Source organism: Pristiophorus japonicus, chromosome 13 (genome assembly GCF_044704955.1).
Source record: "Pristiophorus japonicus isolate sPriJap1 chromosome 13, sPriJap1.hap1, whole genome shotgun sequence".
In the NCBI taxonomy this organism is placed as follows: Eukaryota; Metazoa; Chordata; class Chondrichthyes; family Pristiophoridae; genus Pristiophorus; species Pristiophorus japonicus.
In genome coordinates this window covers 110,643,117-110,663,978 of record NC_091989.1, presented here as the reverse complement: position 1 = coordinate 110,663,978, position 20,862 = coordinate 110,643,117, and the positions used below count along the sequence as shown (strand labels likewise).

General features: G+C 45.8%; 2 protein-coding genes across 16 annotated transcripts in view; one reads left to right on the top strand and one right to left on the bottom strand.

Annotated features, from left to right (window-relative positions):
- Window positions 1-9,870, bottom strand: part of fbxl8 (F-box and leucine-rich repeat protein 8) — a 27,892-nt gene extending 18,022 nt beyond the window's left edge. For 3 of the 10 annotated variants that reach the window (XM_070897877.1, XM_070897880.1, XM_070897882.1), the window contains exon 1: window positions 9,374-9,500. The gene's annotated coding sequence lies outside the window, so the exon portion shown is untranslated. Of the gene's footprint in view, window positions 1-267; window positions 459-9,373; window positions 9,501-9,693 lie in introns of those variants that run through there. The other 7 variants (XM_070897872.1, XM_070897879.1, XM_070897876.1 and 4 more) reach the window with 5 other exon arrangements.
- tradd (tnfrsf1a-associated via death domain) overlaps window positions 9,361-20,862 on the top strand; it is a 26,160-nt gene continuing 14,658 nt past the window's right edge. Inside the window, exon 1 of one of the 6 annotated variants that reach the window (XM_070897885.1) lies at window positions 9,361-9,488. Coding sequence is in view for 1 of the 6 variants with exons in the window: in XM_070897883.1 (XP_070753984.1) it covers window positions 9,854-9,904 (51 nt within the window). In the remaining 5 variants the exon portion in view is untranslated. Of the gene's footprint in view, window positions 9,489-9,830; window positions 9,910-17,811; window positions 18,109-20,594; window positions 20,861-20,862 lie in introns of those variants that run through there. The other 5 variants (XM_070897883.1, XM_070897889.1, XM_070897891.1 and 2 more) reach the window with 5 other exon arrangements.

The window sequence follows — 20,862 nt, the reverse complement described above, 5'->3', positions numbered from 1 at the left end:
TCTGGGCAACTCTGGGCCCACTTGCTGTAGTTAGTCATTCCAAGCATTCTTTGGATCTCTTATTTGTAGCATCTGGTTGGAGTCCATCTTCAGAGAGTTTAAGACCCACATTTTTCATTTCTTGTTCATTTTGATACTTTTTTTATTGGCATTGCTTGATCGGGACCTCCAGATAATGTGGTTCTGTACCTCTGTATCCTAGCCTAAAATGTCATCCACTACAACAGTAAGTAACTCCTGACTTTAAAAAAAAAAAGTGTTTCATACCTTTTGGCATCTCTGCAGCTCACAGCATCTCTAAAATTCATTGTGAGCTGCAGAGATTCCAACAGTAACTATCTGTATCTTCCTAACAATCTTGAAAAGCAGATTCTTCATCTAACAGAACATACCAAATCCCGTTCTTTGGGTCACAGCGGTGAATAGTTTCACTTTCGCTAGTTCAGCCAGAACATCACCTATAGTTGAAAGTACATAGTGATTACATTGGCGGGCACTTAAGTGGTTTTCCATTGATGCAGAGTGACCTTTATTATTTCCTTTCATTACCACAATCATTGAAGTCACCCAGTCAGTCCAGTACATTAACCAGTACAACAACTGTTACATTAACAAGCTCATGAATGTGCTTGTCAACTTCTTTTACAGCTAAACATACCTTCCTATCTGGAAACGGCAGTCAGGACCTTGGGATCAAGTTGCACAGAGTGACTTCTAGCCTCCTTTCTCCATTGAAGGCATCCATCTTACAAACAACTGCCATGTTTGAGAGAATAGGCTGGGAGTTTCCTAAATTTCATTAAGTTTCATTTCAAAATGGATACATGGAAAAAATATTTTCACTGTGTCAGTTGGTAATTCAACATAAAAACCACATATAACTAGGGTGACACACAACATTAAGCAGTGCATTGTGTCCATCAGCACCTGCATCAGAGCGAACATACAGATACAAGGTAGCACCGACAGGATTAAAGCACATTGGGGAAGAAATTGGCATCGTTTGCGCCTCCCATTGGCGCAAATGACTTCTTGTCCAGGAGGGTTGGGAGGGCGCTACCGCCTCCTGCGAAATTGTGTGGGAGTTAGCGGAGGTGCAAACTGGCAGTGCCCCGCTCCCACCAGCAGCACCCCGGGCCGCTGCCTCAGCAACCCATTTTTGCCCCACAGCGGAAATTGGGCTGTGCCCCGTGAGGCTACTGCGGGCAATGTCAGCACCAGCCTCACAGGTCATGAACTGGGCTGCATTCCGCTCACATGGCGAAAAGCAAAGGGGAGGTGCGCGGCGACAGTCTTTTTCCCCGGCCTTCCATTGTCTATTTCGCGGGGTCTATGCCACGATGGGGCAGCCCTGCACTCCACTTCTGTGCTGGGCTAAGGCCATGGCACCGCGCATCCCCGGTGGCCTAGTGGAGGCCCCTTGCCCCTTTAGTGGAAGGGGAGAGGCCTGCGCTTGGATCAGTGCTACTTGGCGCTCCGTGCAGCACTGGAAAATTCATGCGCTTACCGCTCCAGTCCTGCCCCCCGAGAGGAGGCAGTAACCTCTATTTTGCCAGGCGCAGGAAGTCCCGCCTTGCCTCGGTTACCGTCCCCAATCGGGGCAATACCGAAATTCACCCCCATAGAATCTTTCAGAACAGAAGGAGGCCATTTGGCTCGTAGTGCCTCTGCCAGCTCTTTGAAAGAGCTGTCCAATTTAGGCCCACATCCCAGCTTTCTCCCTATAACTCTGCAAATTAGTCCTCTTCAAGAACATGTTCAATCACCTTTTGAAATTTCTTATGGAATCTGATTCCACCACCATTTCAGGTCGTGTAGTCTAGATCTTAGCAACCCTCTGTGTGAAAGAATTTTTCATTTCCCCTCTAGTTTTTTTTCAAATTATTTGAAATCGATGACCTCTGTTTACTGGCCCACTTGCCAGAGGAAACCGTTTCTCCCTACTTGCTCTATCAAACCCCCCTCATAATTTTGAACACCTCTAACAGGTCTCCCGGTTCCCTTTGCTACTTTGAGAACAAGCCCAGATTCGCCAATCTTTCCACATAACTGAAGTCCCTCATTCCTGATATCATCATGGTAAACCTCCTCCGTACTCTCTCCAAGGCCTTGACATCCTTCCTAAAGTGTGGTGCCCAGAATTATACACAATACTCCAGTTGAGGCCTAACCAAAGATTTGTAAGGGTTTAGCATGACTTCCTTATTATGGTATCCCATAAGCTTTCTTAGCTGTATTATCAACGTGCCCTATCACCTTTCAAAGATTTGTGAATGTGCTCCTCCAGGTCCCTCTGCTCTTGCAACCCCTCAAAATAGTTAAATTTACATTATACTGCATCTCCATGTTGTCCATCCCAAAGTACAACACTTATCCGCATTAAATTGCATCTGCCATGTGTCTGCCCATTTCACCAGTCTGTCTCTGTTCTCCTGAAGTCTGCTACTATCCTGCTCACTATTTACCGCGTTGCCAAGTTTTGTATTATTCGCAAACTCCCTATACCAAAGACAAGATCATTTATATAAAACACGAAAAGCAATGCTCCTAATACCAATCCCTGGGGGACTGCACTCCATACTTCTCTTCAGTCAGAAAACCATCCGTTCACCATTAGTCTCTGCCTCATATCCCTTGGCCAATTACATACCAAAGTCCCTTTAATCTCATGTGCTTCTATTTTACGAGTAAGTCTGTTATGTGAAACTTTATCAAGTGCCTTTCGAAAGTCCATGCATACTACCTTCATCAACCCGCTCAGTTATTTCATCAAAAAACTCAATCAAGTTAGTCAGACACAATTTGCTTTTAACAAACCAATGCTGGTTGTCCCTTAGCAACCCATGCTTCTCCAAGTGAGAATTAATTTTGTTCTTGACAGAGTTCTCTAGTAGTGATGCAGATGAATAAGGCCATAAAAAAGGCAAACCAAGCACTAGGGTTTATTTCTAGAGGGATAGAACTGAAAAGTAGAGAATTTACGCTAAACTTGTATCGAACCTGGGTTAGACCGCACTTACAGTACAGGTATTGTATACAATTCTAAAAAGGATATGGAGGCACTGGAGAGGGGACAAAAAAGATTTACAAGGAAGGTACCAGAAATGCGAGGTTATACCTACTGGGTCTCTTTTCTCTTGAAAAGCGAAGGCTGAGGGGTGACCAAATAGAGGTCTTTAAAATTATGAGAGGTTTTGATAGAGTAGACACAAAGTATTTCCACTTGTAGGGAAGAGGAAAGCTAGAGGCCATCAATATAAGATAGTCACCAAGAGTTCATAGGGAATTCAGAAGAAACTTCTTTACCCAGAGAGTGGTGAGAATGTGGAACTCGTGCCACAGGGAGTGGTTGAGGTGAATAGTATAGATGCATTTAAGGGGAGGCTGGATAAGCATATGAGGGAGAAGGGAATAGAGGGTTATGCTGATAGACTTGGATGATGGGTGGAAGGAGGTTCAAGAGGCGCATGGACTGGTTGGCTCATTTCCGTGCTGTATATTCTATGTAGATTTTCCACCACTGACGTTAGACTGATTGACTTTAGTTACCAGGTTATTCCAAACCTAGTGACATAGCTTAATTCGCGTCTCCAGACTGGTAAATGCAAAACATGGGCCCACTCACTCCCGCTGCAATAAAATTCATCATGACGTCTAACTGGAAACAATTTGGTTTGCAGTGCAAGTTGTCTTACTGTTTAGGAATGGATTGAATTGTGATGCAAGGCCTCTCACTATCTGCCTTCTCTGTCAATTCCTTCACTTCTGGATTGTCTTTTTAATGATGTCACACATACCCTTAAAGCCATCATAACTGAAGAAGAATTGGCAACCTTCCAGGGTGGAACAGTTTTTTTTCCACAAATGTGTACCTTTATACTGTTACCTCATGCAGAATTGAAGAAATTATGAGCAATAACAATGGGCAGGCATGTTTTCTGCATTTTTCTGTTCGATTTAGTAGGAGTGGCTGACTTAATGTTACTGAAGAAAAATCTTGAGGCGAGGACTAAACAGTATTTTAATACTTCTTAAGCCCACATTTGCTCACGACTTACTCATGCAATGACAACCTTAACAATAAATCTACAATCAGAATAAACAATCTAATTCAGTAGTTCTCAAAATGTACTTTTTAAAACAACCATCTCCACAAAGAAAACCCTCACATCCTTTAGGGGATGGAGTATAAAAGCAGGGAAGTCGTGCTACAGCTATACAGGATATTGGTGAGCCCACACCTGGAATACTGTGTGCAGTTTTGCTTTCCATATTTACGAAAGGATATACTTGCTTTAGAGGCAGTTCAGAGAAGGTTCACTAGGTTGATTCCGGAGATGAGGGGGTTGACTTATGAGGCAAGGTTGAGCAGGTTGGGCCTCTACTCATTGGAATTCAGAAGAATGAGAAGTGATCTTATCGAAACGTATAAGATCATGAGGGGGCTTGACAAGGTGGATACAGAGAGGATGTTTCCACTGATATGGGAGACTAGAACTAGGGGGCATAATCTTAGAATAAGGGGCCGCCCATTTAAAACTGAGATGAGGAGAAATTTTTTCTCTCAGAGGGTTGTGAATCTGAGGAATTCGCTGCCTCAGAGAGTTGTGGAAGCTGGCTCATTGAATAAATTTAAGACAGAAATAGACAGTTTCTTAAACGATAAGGGGTTATGGGGAAAGGGCGGGGAAGTGGAGTTGAGTCCATGATCAGATCAGCCATGATCGTATTGAATGGGAGAGCAGGCTCGAGGGGCCGTATGGCCTACTCCTGCTCCTATTTCTTATGTTCTTATGTTTAAAGTTCACGGTTCTGCCTGAAAAAACTCTCTTCTTCACTTATTTCTTTGTCACTGTGTCAGCTTGGCTCAGTTTGTAGCACTCTTGCCTCAGAGTCCGAAGCTTGTGAGGTCAACTCCCATCCCAGGTCTTAAGCAGGTAATCTTGACTGACACTTCCAATTCAGTACTGACAGAGTGCTGCATTGCCAGAGGTGCCGTCTTTCCTGATGAGACATTAAACTGAGATCCTGCTTTCCTGTTCAAAGTGGAATAAAAGATGCCATGGCATTTGAAGCAAAACAGGTAGTACTGCTGGTCTCCTGGTCAACATTCATCCCTCAGCCGAAAGACATTAACTGGTCATTCATCTGATTGCTGTTTGTGGGACTTTGCTACGCGTGAACTGGCTGATGCAACACAAGTGAGTACGCTGCAACAGTAATTCATTGGTTGTGAAACTAAAAAATGTGTTTTATAAATGCAAGTTTTGCCTTCCTCTTTGCTCCTTTATTTCTATTCTTCTCCCTCTACCACTTCTCTGTCCTTGAGGCATTAAACGGTTCATGGCACTGTGGGTGGCTCTGCTGCACAGGAGGGCAGGAAAAAGAGTGGGAGAGCTATAGTGATAGGGGATTCTATTGTAAGGGGAATAGATAGACGTTTCTGCGGCCGCAAACGAGACTCCAGGATGGTATGTTGCCTCCCTGGTGCAAGGGTCAAGGGTGTCTCGGAGCGGGTGCAGGGCATTCTGAAAAGGGAGGGTGAACAGCCAGTTGTCGTGGAGCATATAGGAGCCAATGATATAAGTAAAAAACAGGATGAGGTCCTACAAGACGAATTTAGGGAGCTAGGAGCTAAATTAAAAAGTAGAACCTCAAAAGTAGTAACCTCAGGATTGCTACCAGTGCCACATGCTAGTCAGAGTAGGAATCGCAGGATAGCTCAAATGAATACGTGGCTTGAGGAGTGGTGCAGAAGGGAGGGATTCAAATTCCTGGGACATTGGAACCGGTTCTGGGGGAGGTGGGACCAGTACAGACCGGACGGTCTGCACCTTGGCAGGACCGGAACCAATGTCCTAGGGGGGAGTGTTTGCTAGTGCTGTTGGAGAGGAGCTAAACTAATACGGCAGAGGGATGGGAACCTATGCAGGGAGACAGAGGGAAGTAGAATGGGGGTAGAAGCAAAAGATAGAAAGAAAAAAAGTAAAAGTGGAGGACAGAGAAACCCAAGGCAAAAAGTAAAAAAGGCCACATTACAGCAAAATTCTAAAAGGGCAAAGTGTGTTAGAAAGACAAGCCTGAAGGCTCTGTGCCTCAATGCGAGGAATATTCGGAATAAGGTGGACAAATTAACTGCGCAAATAGCAGTTCACGGGTATGATGCAATTGGCATCACGGAGACATGGCTCCAGGGTGACCAAGGCTGGGAACTCAACATCCAGGGGTGTTCAACATTTAGGAAGGATAGACAGAAAGGAAAAGGAGGCGGGGTTGCATTGTTGGTTAAAGAGGAAATTAATGCAATAGTAAGAAAGGACATTAGCTTGGATGATGTGGAGCTACGGAATACCAAGGGGCAGAAAACGCTAGTGGGAGTTGTGCACAGACCACCAAACAGTCGTAGTAAGGTTGGGGACAGCATCAAACAAGAAATTAGGGATGCATGTAATAAAGGTACAGCAGTCATCACGGGTACTTTAATCTACATATTGATTGGGCTAAACAAACTGGTAGCAAAGCGGTGGAGGAGGATTTCCTGGAGTGTATTCGGGATGGTTTTCTAGACCAATATGTCGAGGAACCAACCAGGGAGCTGGCCATCCTAGACTGGGTGATGTGTAATGAGAAAGGACTAATTAGCAATCTTGTTTTGCGAGACCCCTTGGGGTAGAGTGACCATAACATGGTGGAATTCTTTATTAGGATGGAGAGTGACACAGTTAATTGAGAACTCGGGTCCTGAACGTAAGGAAAGGTAACTTCGATGGTTTGAGGCGTGAATTGGCTAGAACAGACTGCCAAATGATACTTAAAGGGTTGATAGTGCACAGGCAATGGCAAACATTTGAAGATCACATGGATGAACTTCAGCAATTGTACATCCCTGTCTGGAGTAAAAATAAAACGGGGAAGGTGGCTCAACCGTGGCTAACAAGGGAAATTAAGGATAGTGTTAAATCCAAGGAAGAGGCATATAAATTGGCCAGAAAAAGCAGCAAACCCGAGGACTGGGAGAAATTTAGAATTCAGCAGAGGAGGACAAAGGGTTTAATTAAGAGGGGGGAAATAGATTATGAGAAGAAGCTTGCTGGGAACATAAAAACTGACTGCAAAAGCTTCTATAGATATGTGAAGAGAAAAAAATTAAAGACGACAAACGTAGGTCCCTTGCAGTCAGATTCAGGTGAATTTATAATGGGGAACAAAGAAATGGCAGACCAATTGAACAAATACTTTGGTTCTGTCTTCACGAAGAAAGACACAAATAACCTTCCGGATGTATTAGGGGACCGAGGGTCTATTGAGGAGGAGGAACTGAAGGATATCCTTATTAGGCGGGAAATTGTGTTAGGGAAATTGATGGGGTTGAAGGTCGATAAATCCCCGGGCCTGATAGTCTGCATCCCAGAGTACTTAAGGAAGTGGCCCTTGAAATAGTGGATGCATTGGTGATCATTTTCCAACAGTCTATTGACTCTGGAGCAGTTCCTATGGACTGGAGGGTAGCTAATGTAACACCACTTTTAAAAAAGGGAGGGAGAGAGAAAGCGGGTAATTATAGACCGGTTAGCCTGACATCAGTGGTGGGAAAAATGTTGGAATCAATTATTAAGCATGAAATAGCAGCGCATATAGGGCCAAGTCAGCATGGATTTATGAAGGGGAAATCATGCTTGACAAATGTTCTGGAATTTTTTGAGGATGTAACTAGTAGAGTGGACAAGGGAGAACCAGTGGATGTGGTGTACTTGGACTTTCAAAAGGCTTTTGACAAGGTCCCACACAAGAGATTGGTGTGCAAAATCAAAGCACATGGTATTGGGAGTAATAAACTGAAGTGGATAGAGAACTGGTTGGCAGACAGGAAGCAGAGAGTCAGGATAAACAGGTCCTTTTCAGAATGGCAGGCAGTGACTAGTGGAGTGCCGCAGGGCTCGGTGCTGGGGTCCCAGCTCTTTACAATATATATTAATGATTTAGATGATGGAATTGATTGTAATATCTCCAAGTTTGCAGATGACACTAAACTGGGTGGCGGTGTGAGCTGTGAAGGGGACGCTAAGAGGCTGCCGGGTGACCTGGACAGGTTGGCGAGTGGGCAAATGCATGGCAGATGCAGTATAATGTGGATAAATGTGAGGTTATCCAATTTGGGGGAAAAACACAAAGACAGATTATCTGAATGGCAGCAGATTAGGAAAAGGGGAGGTGCAACAAGTCCTGGGTGTCATGGTTCATCAATCATTGAAAGTTGGCATACAGGTACAGCAGGCGGTGAAGGCGGCAAATGGTATGTTGGCCTTCATAGCTAGGGGAATTGAGTATAGGAGCAGCGAGGTCTCACTGCAGTTATACAGGGTCTTGGTGAGGCCTCACCTGGAATATTGTGTTCAGTTTTGGTCTCCTAATCTGAGGAAGGACGTTCTTGCTATTGAGGGAGTGCAGCGAAGGTTCACGAGACTGATTCCCGGGATGGCAGGACTGACATATGAGGAGAGACTGGATCAACTGGGCCTTTATATATTGGAGTTTAGGAGAATGAGAGGGGATCTCATAGAAACATATAAGATTCTGACGGGACGGGACAGGTTAGATGCGGGTAGAATGTTCCCGAAGTTGGGGAAGTCCAGAACCAGGGGACACAGTCTTAGGATAAGGGGTAGGCCATTTAGGACTGAGATGAGGAGAAACTTCTTCACTGAGTTGTTAACCTGTGGAATTTCCTGCCGCAGTGAGTTGTTGATGCCAGTTCATTGGATATATTCAAGAAGGAGTTAGATGTGGCCCTTACGGCTAAAGGGATCAAGGGGTATGGAGAGAAAGCAGGAAAGGGGTACTGAGGGAATGATCAGCCATGATCTTATTGAATAGTGGTGCAGGCTCGAAGGGCCGAATGGCCTACTCCTCCACCTATTTTCTATATTTCTATGTAAATCGAGGCCCAGTTTACCCTCTCAAGATTCCATGGCAGTATTTTGAAGAGCAGAGGAGTTCTTCCCGGTGTCATGTACAATATTTATCCCTCAACCAACATCTCTAAAGAAAACAGATTGTCATTGCAGTTTGTGGGAATTTGCTGTGCGCCAACTGGCCGCCGCATTTCCTACCTTACAACAATGACGACACTCCAAAAGTACTTCACTGACTGTGAAGCGCTTTGGGACGTCATGAGATTGAGAACGGCAAGTTTATTTTTCACTCTTCCTCATCTCTTATCTCTCACACTTCCCCTTTCCTGTCTGTCTCTGACTCCTCGCCTTCCTTTCTCAGGGCACTCTCCTTTTCCTGCTGTGTGTTGTCTTTCTCCCTCAAGTTTCTTTCTCTCTCCGCCAAGTCTCTCTTTCTGCTGGCTCCCTTCCATTTTTCTTACCTCTCTTTCTCCTGGTTAGATTTGTCAGGAGGGAAAAGGCTGTTAATGGGATCAGCCAAAGGCCGCTGACCAGGAGCCCCAGAAGCCAGGGATCGCTATCGCTGGCGGCCGAGAAGTGAGTGCAACCACCTGAGCCGGGGCGAGGGGGAGTTTGGGCTTGGGCCCCAACCGCCCCACCCATGCGCAACATCTCAGCCGACAATACAAACTGCCACGTTTTCTAAATAGAGCGGTTTCTAAACCGCTCTACATTGTGGGCTTTGCACGCGTCCATTGCTGCACCGCTCAAACGCTTTGCGGTGAGATCGTAGACTGCTTACCGCACAGGTAGTTTGAATGTTGGACTACAACATTGCAAATGCTCCATTTTGAATGTTTTACCGGACTCGCAGCTCAAACGAGCATTCCCATTCCAATAATCGATGACAAAGTGAAACGGTAGTCACGTTTTCCGAGCAGCTGAACTGCGCAGGAGCAGAAATGATGCGCGCGCGGGGCGGAAGTGGGTCTGAGAAAGCGGCGGAGAGTGTGGTAAGGTAAATGGGGGTCGCCAGGCCCGGGGGTAACCAATCAAGCAGATAGTAAGGCGCAGCTCCGCTTGTCCTCAAGGGACAGGTCGCCCGGAAGCGGACTGTTTTATTCTAAGTGAGACAGGCAGGACCAGTCTGCTGCGCGAAGATTGGATTTCTTGTCTTACCGACTTCCAGTATTTATCCCTGGGGCTCAATGTTTCGCGCCCCAGAGGAAATTTAGCAGTGCTGGTTTTCCGGGTTTAGTAATGAAGGAACATCTATAAGGGCGTTGGTCTAGAATAATGGAAAATTTTAAAAATAATTTATCCTCCTGCTGCTTATTATTTGATGTCTAGTTTTATTGTCTCAAAGTCTGTAACTCCTAGTTTTTGGAAGTATGGGGGCTTGTGGCAATTTTTAACAACGGTGTTTGCATTGAAATAACCCCTTATCGTGTCTCAGAAACGTTCCCCTGCACTTGTTTTGAAGTGTAATCAGTTATGTAGACAATGTCAGCCATTTTTCACACAGCTATGTCTCTCAAACATCACTGAGAGAAATGACTGCATTCTATTTATTTTTTTGATGACAAGGGGAGTGTTGGTTAGTGTCATGTATTCAACTATCATTGTAACCCATGTATGAGCTGATGGAAGTTGTACACCTTGAGAACATTGACCACAAGGGGTGAACTTGTGGGAGACACTCCTAACCTGGACTTTGTTATAAAAGGGGAAGCTCCACCCACCTTCCTCACTTGAGGTCTTGGTAATAAAGGTAACTGGTCACAGAGTGATCTTCTGTCAAGTATGGGTCTCGTGTGCATTTATACTGTATAATAAGGACATATCATTGGTGACAAGAAACTGGGATTTAAACCAGGTGAGCATGGCCACTCACAGCACAGAAGAGAGGTACTGTGTTGGTGATGATTGGGACGACTTTATTGAGAGACTACAGCAAAGTTTTGTCACTAAGGAATGGTTGGGACAGGATTCGGCCGACAAACGCAGGTCTCATCTCCTGACGGTTTGTGGATCCAGAACGTACTCCCTGATGAAGGACCTTCTAGCGCCAGAGAAGCCGGCGGACGAGACGTTCGAAGAGCTCAGTAAGTTGATCGGGGAACACCTTAAACTGGCGAGCAGCATGCACATGGCGAGACACCGGTTTTACACGCACCGGCGGCAAGAAGGGCAAAGCGTTCCTGACTTCGTTGCAGATCTCCGGCGACTGGCGAGCCTATGTAAGTTCACAGATGCATGCAGAGCGGAGATGCTGCGAGACTTTTTTATTGAGAGCATCGGGCATGCTGGGATTTTCAGGAAACTGATTGAGACCAAAGACTTGACCTTCGAAGCGGCAACTCTGATAACCCAGACATTTATCTCTGGGGAGGAAGAGACCAGAATGATGTATGTCAAAAATCTTGGCTCAAATGCGGAAAAAGACCAGGGTGTCAACATTGTTAATGCGGCACACAGTTCTCTAGGCAGACAAGGGCAATTGGACAGGCATGTAGTCAAACCCAAAGGGGGAATTCAACTGAGACAATGGCTAGCTGAACAGCGATTCATGCCATCGCAATGGACAATGTGGTCAGTAATGGGGCCATCAACACCAGTTAATGGTGCGCTTAAGGACAGTTACAGAGACAGAGACGAACGACTGGTAATGGACCTTTTGTTTCCAACAACGGGGCCTCCAGCTCATGCTGGAGGTGTGGAGGCAAACACCCAGCCAGAGCTTGCAGGTATCAGCAATATACCTGCAGAAACTGCAACGTCAGTGGTCACTTGGCACGTATGTGAAGGAAGCCTGTAGCCAGGTTGATGTACGAGGAGGACGGGCCCGATGTAAGCCCTACGAGGCCAAATGAATACTGGGGGAAATCGCTGGAAGCTGAAGTTCAGCAAGTTCATGTGGGGCACATATACAGTTCATATACCAGGATGCCACTGATAATGATGAAAGTGCTCCTCAATGGCATCATCATGGTACATCAGTCATTGAAGGTTGGCATGCAGGTACAGCAGGCGGTTAAGAAAGCAAATGGCATGTTGGCCTTCATAGCGAGGGGATTTGAGTACAGGGGCAGGGATGTGTTACAACAGTTGTACAGGGCCTTGGTGAGGCCACACCTGGAGTATTGTGTACAGTTTTGGTCTCCTAACTTGAAGGACATTCTTGCTATTGAGGGAGTGCAACGAAGGTTCACCAGACTGATTCCCGGGATGGCGGGACTGACATATCAAGAAAGACTGGATCAACTGGGTTTGTATTCACTGGAGTTCAGAAGAATGAGAGGGGATCTCATAGAAACATTTAAAATTCTGACTGGTTTAGACAGGTTAGATGCAGGAAGAATGTTCCCAATGTTGGGGAAGTCCAGAACCAGGGGTCACAGTCTAAGGATAAGGGGTAAGCCATTTAGGACCGAGATGAGGAGAAACTTCTTCACCCAGAGAGTGGTGAACCTGTGGAATTCTCTACCACAGAAAGTTGTTGAGGCCAATTCACTAAATATATTCAAAAAGGAGTTAGATGTAGTCCTTACTACTAGGGGGATCAAGAGGTATGGCGAGAAAGCAGGAATGGGGTACTGAAGTTGCATGTTCAGCCATGAACTCATTGAATGGCGGTGCAGGCTCGAAGGGCCGAATGGCTTACTCCTGCACCTATTTTCTATGTTTCTATTAATGGAGCTAGACACTGGGGCCAGCCAGTCCCTGATGAGTATCAAACAGTTCGAAAGGTTGTGGGTGTCCAAGGCCAGGAGGCCAAAAGTTTTGCCGATTGACGCACAGCTACGGACATATACAAAGGAGATCATTCCGGTGCTAGGCAGCGCCACGGTAGTCGTGACCCACAAAGATTCGGAGAACCGGTTGCCACTCTGGATTGTCCCGGGGGACAGCCCCGCACTACTGGGGAGGAGTTGGCTTGCTGTCAACTGGAAATGGGGTGATGTCAATGCAATTTCTTCTGTAGAGCGAGTATCATGCTCACAGGTCCTGGACAAATTTGACTCATTATTTCAACCCGACATTGGCACTTTCATGGTAGTGATTCACATAAACCCGGACGCCAGGCCAGTACACCACAAGGCCAGAGTGGTGCCGTACGTGATGCGGGAAAAGATAGAATGCGAATTGGACCACCTGCTGAGGGAAGGCATCATCTCGCCAGTCGAATTCAGTGACTGGGCGAGCCCGATCGTGCCAGTGCTCAAGGTGGATGGGTCAGTCAGGATATGTGGTGATTACAAGGCCACCATCAATCGGGTGTCACTCCAAGACCAGTACCCGCTACCGAGAGCAGAGGACCTCTTTGCGACGCTATCCGGTGGCAAACCTTTTTCAAAATTGGACCTGACCTTAGCTTACATGACCCAGGAGCTGGCGAGTGAGTCGAAGAAGCTGACCCACCATCATGACACACAAGGGGTTGTTTGAGTATAACAGATGTCCGTTCGGGATTCGTTCGGCCGCCGCGATCTTTAAGTGAAATATGGAAAACCTCCAAGTCAATTCCAAGGACGGTGGTTTTTCAAGACGATATCCTCATCACGGGTCGCGATACTGAAGAACACCTCCACAACCTGGAGAAGGTGCTATGCAGACTGGACCGGGTAGGGCTGCGACTGAAAAAGGCGGAGTGTGTCTTCTTAGCTCCAGAGGTAGAATTCCTGGGGAGGAGGGTAGCAGCAGAAGGGGATCAGACCTGCGTCCAAAACGGAAGCGATCCAGAGAGCACCTGGATCCCGTAACACGACGGAGCTGTGTTTGTTCCTGGGGCTCCTGAACTATTTTGGTAACTTTCTTCCCAAATTGAGCACGCTGTTAGAGCCGCTATACGTGCTCCGATGCAACGGTCGCGATTGGGTCTGGGGGGACAGCCAGGAAAGGGCTTTTGAAAGAGCACGCAATTTGTTATGCTCCAACAAACTGTTAACGTTATATGACCCATGTAAGAAACTTGTTCTAACGTGCGATGCGTCGTCCTATGGGGTCAGGTGTGTGTTGCAGCATGTGAATGCCAATGGTCAGTTACAGCTGGTAGCTTATGCCTCCATAAGTGTGACCCAGGCAGAAAGTAGCTACGGGATGGTAGAAAAGGAAGCGCTAGCATGTATATATGCAGTTTAAAAAAAAATGCACCAGTACCTGTTTGGCAGGAAATTTGAGCTGGAGACACATCACAAACCCCGAACGTCCCTTTTGGCCAACAACAAAGCCATAAATGCGAATGCATCGGCCCACATACAGAGGTGGGCACTCACGTTAGCCGCCTATAACTACACAATTCGGCACAGACCGGGCACTGAAAACTGCGCCGTTGCACTCGGCAGACTCCCACTAGCCACCACTGAAGGGGGCAACTGAGCATGATGCTGAGATGGTCATGGCTGTTAAAGCTTTCAAAAGCGAAGACTCACTTGTGACAGCCCATCAGATTAAAGTCTGGACAAATAAAGACCCGCTACTGTCTTTAGTTAAGAAATGTGTCCTGAATGGGGACTGGGCAGCCACGTACGGGGCATGCCCTGAGGAATTTAAACCATTTCATAGGCGCAAGGATGAACTCTCGATTCAGGCTGATTGCCTACTGTGGGGAAACCAAGTAGTTATGCCCCAGATGGGCAGAGAGGTGTTTATCAGAGAACTTCACAATGAGCATCCGGGCATTGTCATGATGAAGGCAATTGCCAGGTCACCCGTTTGGTGGCCAGGGATAGATGCAGACCTAGAATTTTGTGTTCGCAGGTGCAACGCTTGTGCTCAGCTGGGCAACGCACCTAGGGAAGCCCCCCTTAACCCCCGGTCCTGGCCCGCCAAGCCATGGTCAGGCATCCATGTGGACTACGCAGGTCCTTTCATGGGGAAAAATGTTTTTGGTTGTAGTAGATGCCTACTCCAAATGGATTGAGTGTGCCATTTTAAATTCAAGCACCTCCTCTGCCATGGTAGAAAGTCTATGGGCAATGTTCGCCGCCCGTGGTCTACCAGATGTCTTGGTCAGCGACAATGGCCCATGCTTCACAAGCACTGAATTCCAGGACTTCATGGCAGGCAATGGAATCAACTATGTCAGAACGGCACTGTTCAAGCCGGCCTCAAACGGCCAGGCGGAACGAGTAGTGCAGATAATCAAACGGGATGTTCAGAATCCAAGTGGGTTTCCTACAAAGCCGCTTATCACGCCTCCTGTTGGCCAATAGATCCGACCACACTCGCTCACAGGGGTTCCACCCGCAGAGCTGCTGATGAAAAGGACGCTCAAAACCAGGTTATCCCTTCTACACCCTACTATGAAAGAAATTGTTGAGAGTGGGCGTCAGTCACAATGTGACTACCATGACAGGAATGCGAAGGCGCGATGTATTGATGTCAATGACCCTGTTTTTGTCCTGAATTACGCTGCAGGGCCCAAATGGCTTGCAGGCACTGTGATTGCCAAAGAGGGGAATAGCGTTTTGATAGTTAAACTTATGAGGGGAAGAGATAGGCGTTTCTGCGGCCGCAACCGAGACTCCAGGATGGTATGTTGCCTCCCTGGTGCAAGGGTCAAGGATGTCTCGGAGCGGGTGCAGGACATTCTAAAAAGGGAGGGAGAACAGTCAGTTGTCGTGGTGCACATTGGTACCAACGACATATGTAAAAAAAGGGATGAGGTCCTCCGAAACAAATTTAAGGAGCTAGGAGCTAAATTTAAAAAGTAGGACCTCAAAAGTAGTAATCTCGGGATTGCTACCAGTGCCACGTGCTAGTCAGAGTAGGAATCGCAGGATAGCGCAGATGAATACGTGGCTTGAGCAGTGGTGCAGCAGGGAGGGATTCAAATTCCTGGGGCATTGGAACCGGTTCTGGGGGAGGTGGGACCAGTACAAACCGGACGGTCTGCACCTGGGCAGGACCGGAACCAATGTCCTAGGGGGAGTGTTTGCTAGTGCTGTTGGGGAGGAGTTAAACTAATATGGCAGGGGGATGGGAACCAATGCAGGGAGACAGAGGGAAACAAAAAGGAGACAAAAGCAAAAGACAGAAAGGAGATGAGGAAAAGTGGAGAGCAGAGAAACCCAAGGCAAAGAACAAAAAGGGCCACTGCACAGCAAAATTCAAAAAGGACAAAGAGTGTTAAAAAAACAAGCCTGAAGGCTTTGTGTCTTAATGCAAGGAGTATCCGTAATAAGGTGGATGAATTAACTGTGCAAATAGATGTTAACAAATATGATGTGATTGGGATTACAGAGACGTGGCTCCAGGATGATCAGGGCTGGGAACTCAACATCCAAGGGTATTCAACATTCAGGAAGGATAGAATAAAAGGAAAAGGAGGTGGGGTAGCATTGCTGGTTAAAGAGGAGATTAATGCAATAGTTAGGAAGGACATTAGCTTGGATGATGTGGAATCTATATGGGTAGAGCTGCAGAACACGAAAGGGCAAAAAACGTTAGTGGGAGTTGTGTACAGACCTCCAAACAGTAGTAGTGATGTTGGGGAGGGCATCAAACAGGAAATTAGGGGTGCATGCAATAAAGGTGCAGCAGTTATAATGGGTGACTTTAATATGCACATAGATTGGGCTAGCCAAACTGGAAGCAATACGGTGGAGGAGGATTTCCTGGAGTGCATAAGGGATGGTTTTCTAGACCAATATGTCGAGGAACCAACTAGGGGGGAGGCCATCTTAGACTGGGTGTTGTGTAATGAGAGGATTAATTAGCAATCTCGTTGTGCGAGGCCCCTTGGGGAAGAGTGACCATAATATGGTGGAATTCTGCATTAGAATGGAGAATGAAACAGTTAATTCAGAGACCATGGTCCAGAACTTAAAGAAGGCTAACTTTGAAGGTATGAGGCGTGAATTGGCTAGGATAGATTGGCGAATGATACTTAAGGGGTTGACTGTGAATGGGCAATGGCAGACATTTAGAGACCGCATGGATGAACTACAACAATTGTACATTCCTGTCTGGCGTAAAAATAAAAAAAGTGAAGATGGCTCAACCGTGGCTATCAAGGGAAATCAGGGATAGTATTAAAGCCCTAGAAATAGTGGATGCATTGGTAATTTTCCAGCAGTCTATCGACTCTGGATCAGTTCCTATGGACTGGAGGGTTGCTAATGTAACACCACTTTTTAAAAAAGGAGTGAGAGTGAAAATGGGTAATTATAGACCGGTTAGCCTGACATCAGTAGTGGGGAAAATGTTGGAATCAATCATTAAGGATGAAATAGCAGTGCATTTGGAAAGCAGTGATAGGATTGGTCCAAGTCAAAATGGATTTATGAAAGGGAAATCATGCTTGACAAATCTTCTGGAATTTTTTGAGGATGTAACTAGTATGAGAATGACATTGTCCAATCATTCCTCAATGAACAGTAGAGAGGAAACTGAAAATTGTCCGGTGATGTGGTTACTGGACACCAGCCTTTTTCACAAGTCCTGATGAGATTTTGGTTTACGTCAGAAAGAATCTACTTGTGTAAATGAAAGGTTGATCGAGAGAATGGGCTGTTTTGTTGTCCACTCCTCTTGGGTGTTGAGTTAAGATTGTTATCCTAAGGAGAAAGTAAGTCTTCCATTTACAGCGCGCCCTTCACGACCACCGGACTTCTCAAAGCGCTTTACAGCCAATGAAGTACTTTGAGTGAAGTTGGGAAATTCATGATTCATACAAAAATGAGACAGAGGGACTAAGGACAGGAATTGTTCTGTGTTAGTGTACCCGACTACTTTTTCATTGCCTGTCCAGGCAAGTACTGACTCGCTGGGTGCCACAAGTTGGAAGTGCTGCAAAATTAATCTCTTCTCCATCACTTGCAAATAGTTCATGTGCCAACCTAAATATGAATTTGTCCACTGGACCTGAGCCTGTTTGCTTATCAAGAAGGTGAGCTCACCACCTGGAAAGGATGTGTCTGTCACCAGTATAATTGGGGAGAAGGAGGCAATGAGTTCCTTGATTTCATTGCTTTCCAGGACCACCCCTCGAGGTCCTGAGCCAATGCTAAGTCAATCTCCCATTAGAAATGGAGGGATCTCTGACTCAGGAAGTTCCGCTGAAGTGACCTTGTGAACAATGAATTTGCCTTGACTAAGGTGCTTGTCACTAGAATATGAAAATATTTTCCTGCAACTATGATCGATGCCTCTCGAAGAAGAGTTATCAGCTCAAATGATGGAGAACTCGTGTGGATAAGCAGCCCTTTCTGAGGTATTATGAAACCGGTTGCTTACAAACGTCATCTGTTTTATCTTTAGACAACACTTCTCAATGTTGAAGTGGAGGAATTATTAACTTGACCTCTCCACCTGCTGCTAGACCAGCTGCTGCTTTGAACCTTCACGCCACTGCATCTGCTTGTTTATTACCAGGGGGTTGGAGTACAAGAGTAAGGAAGTCTTACTACAATTATGGTGAGATCACATCTAGAGTACTGTGGTCAGACCGCACCTGGAGTACTACGCACAGTTTTGATTTCCTTATCTGAGAAAGGACGTGCATGCCTTGGAAGTGGTGCAATGAAAGTTCACCACTAGATTGATTCCGGGGATGAGAGTTGTCCTGTGAGGAGAGATTGAGTAGATTGGGTCTGGCCTCTCGAGTTTAGAAGAATGAGAGGTGATCTCATTGAATGATACAAGATTCTGAGGGGGATTGATAGGGTAGATGCTGAGAGGTTGGTTCCCTGGTTGGAGAGTATAGAACTAGGGGGCACAGTCTCAGGATAAGGGATAGCCCATTTAGGACTGAGATGAGGAATTTTTTCACTTGGGGTTGTGAATCTTTGGACTTCTCTGCCCTGAAGTGCTGTGGATGCTGGGTTATTGAGTATATCAAAGGCGGAGATAGATAGATTTTTGAAGTCTAGGGGAACCAAGGGATATGGCAGGAAAGTAGAGCGAGGTCAAAGATCAGCCATGATCTTGAATGGCGGAGCAGACTCCAAGGGCCCTATGGCCTACGGCTCCTAGTTCTTATGTTCTTATGTAACTTAACAGTTTTTCTCTTAATTATAAAGGCAAACTTCAAGTCTTGCACTACTTACTATCGAAGGCATCTTTGTGAGGTGAAGAATCTTATGAAAATTTGTGACTAGGGTGGAACTGAGCCCTCAACAATGCCTGAAGTAGAATAAGATTCACTTGGGGATTCCCTTGTATTGTGATCTCATTCTCCAATTACAGGGCTCTTTAAAGAAACATTCCCTTAAATGATCCATTTTACCAGCGACTGGCACAAATCACCCCAGCAATGCATGGAGAAAGATTTTGTTTTACTGACATTGTCGATGCGTTCACACCCCCTCCCCCCGCCCGATGCACTTTACATTGAAGGCCGCCCACTACAATAATATCCTCATGTAACTTGTCATTTTATCAGTTTTGTCAAAACTGTGCGTAAAATAGTTTTATATGTTCTAATTTTTTTAATAAACAAGGACAGTTTTCCTTACCAACTGAGGGGCTGCAGCTGAGTCCCACCTGACTACAGTAGATCCTGTTTCCCAGGCAACCGGTGACCTGTTGATGTTTGCAGCAGGCATGCTGACAGGCATGATCAGCTGGGTTTGAGGGGAGGAGAATTTTTACTTAAAACTCCTTTTTAACACTATAGCCTCCAATATTTATATTGCAAAAATATAATCTGTTCTCCACATGTGCTGTGCCCGCCATTGCTCCTTATGACAGATGATGGCGATAGCTTCACAGAATTGCAGTTTTGAAATCATTGCAGAATCAAAGGCCTTGAATGTCCAGGTCTTGTTTTGCTTTTGCCCTCCATTTTGTTTCTTTTTAAATTAAATAGTGGCGGATAGAAGAAGCTTGGAGCTCGATAGTAAGCCTGTGTAGTACTTTTCATTAGGGATTACAGGAACAGAGAATGAGAAAGCAAAATGCCCTACGCTTATTTTTTTGTAGTGTTTTAATTTGGCAATTGACAGTAATGGGTACCTGGGAGTCATCGCAAAGCTGTAGTTGAATAGAAGGGTACAGGTGGTTTATATATACAATCATGGATACCTGGCGGGAGGTACAGGTTGGACTCCAATAGTTTCTGTATACGAAAATGGGTTCAGTCTTGATATCATTTGCTCCCCAGCAGCAGGAGGAGGTAGGTGAGCTCACCTCGAGCTAGAGTCCTACTGATGGCCCTCTGGATCTGTGGCAAGGTCCTTGGCCTCCCCTCTGTGTGCTTGAAATAGCAATGAAGCTACAAAATCTGGTGGGTTTTAATGGTGGGCAAGTTCCTGTCGATCCATGAGGGAAACCGAGGCATTTGATTGCTCGGTTTTCTGCTGGTTACTTGTTTCCTTGTGCTTTTTAAAAAAAAAACACTCTTTTTGATTCTTTGGCATAAAGCTGATCAGATATTTGGTAGCTGGCCGTTTAAGCTAGTTGCGATTTCTAAAAAAGCTTTAGGAGGTGTGACAGGTTTGAAAGGTCCGAAAACAGATGCAAGACTTGTAATTATATCGCCGGATAGATTGAGAATTTTGTTATATGCATTGCACAGAAGAAATCTTTCCTCTTAAAGAGGCTGTAACATTAACTGGTACATAGGCTGGTATGATTCCTGCAAGTGTGCCACCGATGAGGGATAAAAGCCAAATTTTCACTCAATAGGCAGTGCAGTGTGGTGCTTTCAGCTGGGAGAACATTTGTTGATGTAGTACTGTCTTCCTGGTGGCAGGTGGCACTGTGGCTCTGTGTGAAAGCAGGTGTGAAGTCTGGAGAACTAATCTAATAATAGGTTGTTTTTTAAATCTTTTGAAATAGCTCCTGCCCCGCCCCACCCAGGGGTTGTTGCAGATATTTAGTAGAGACCGGAATTTTTCCGTCGACTAAAATTCAGGGCGTTCTTCATCTGAAAGGCAAGGATTGTGCTGGCAAAGCAGTAATTATGTTACCTGGGGACCTTGCTGAATAGGAAGAAGCAGAGACCAGCCTCTGCACAAGGCAAGGT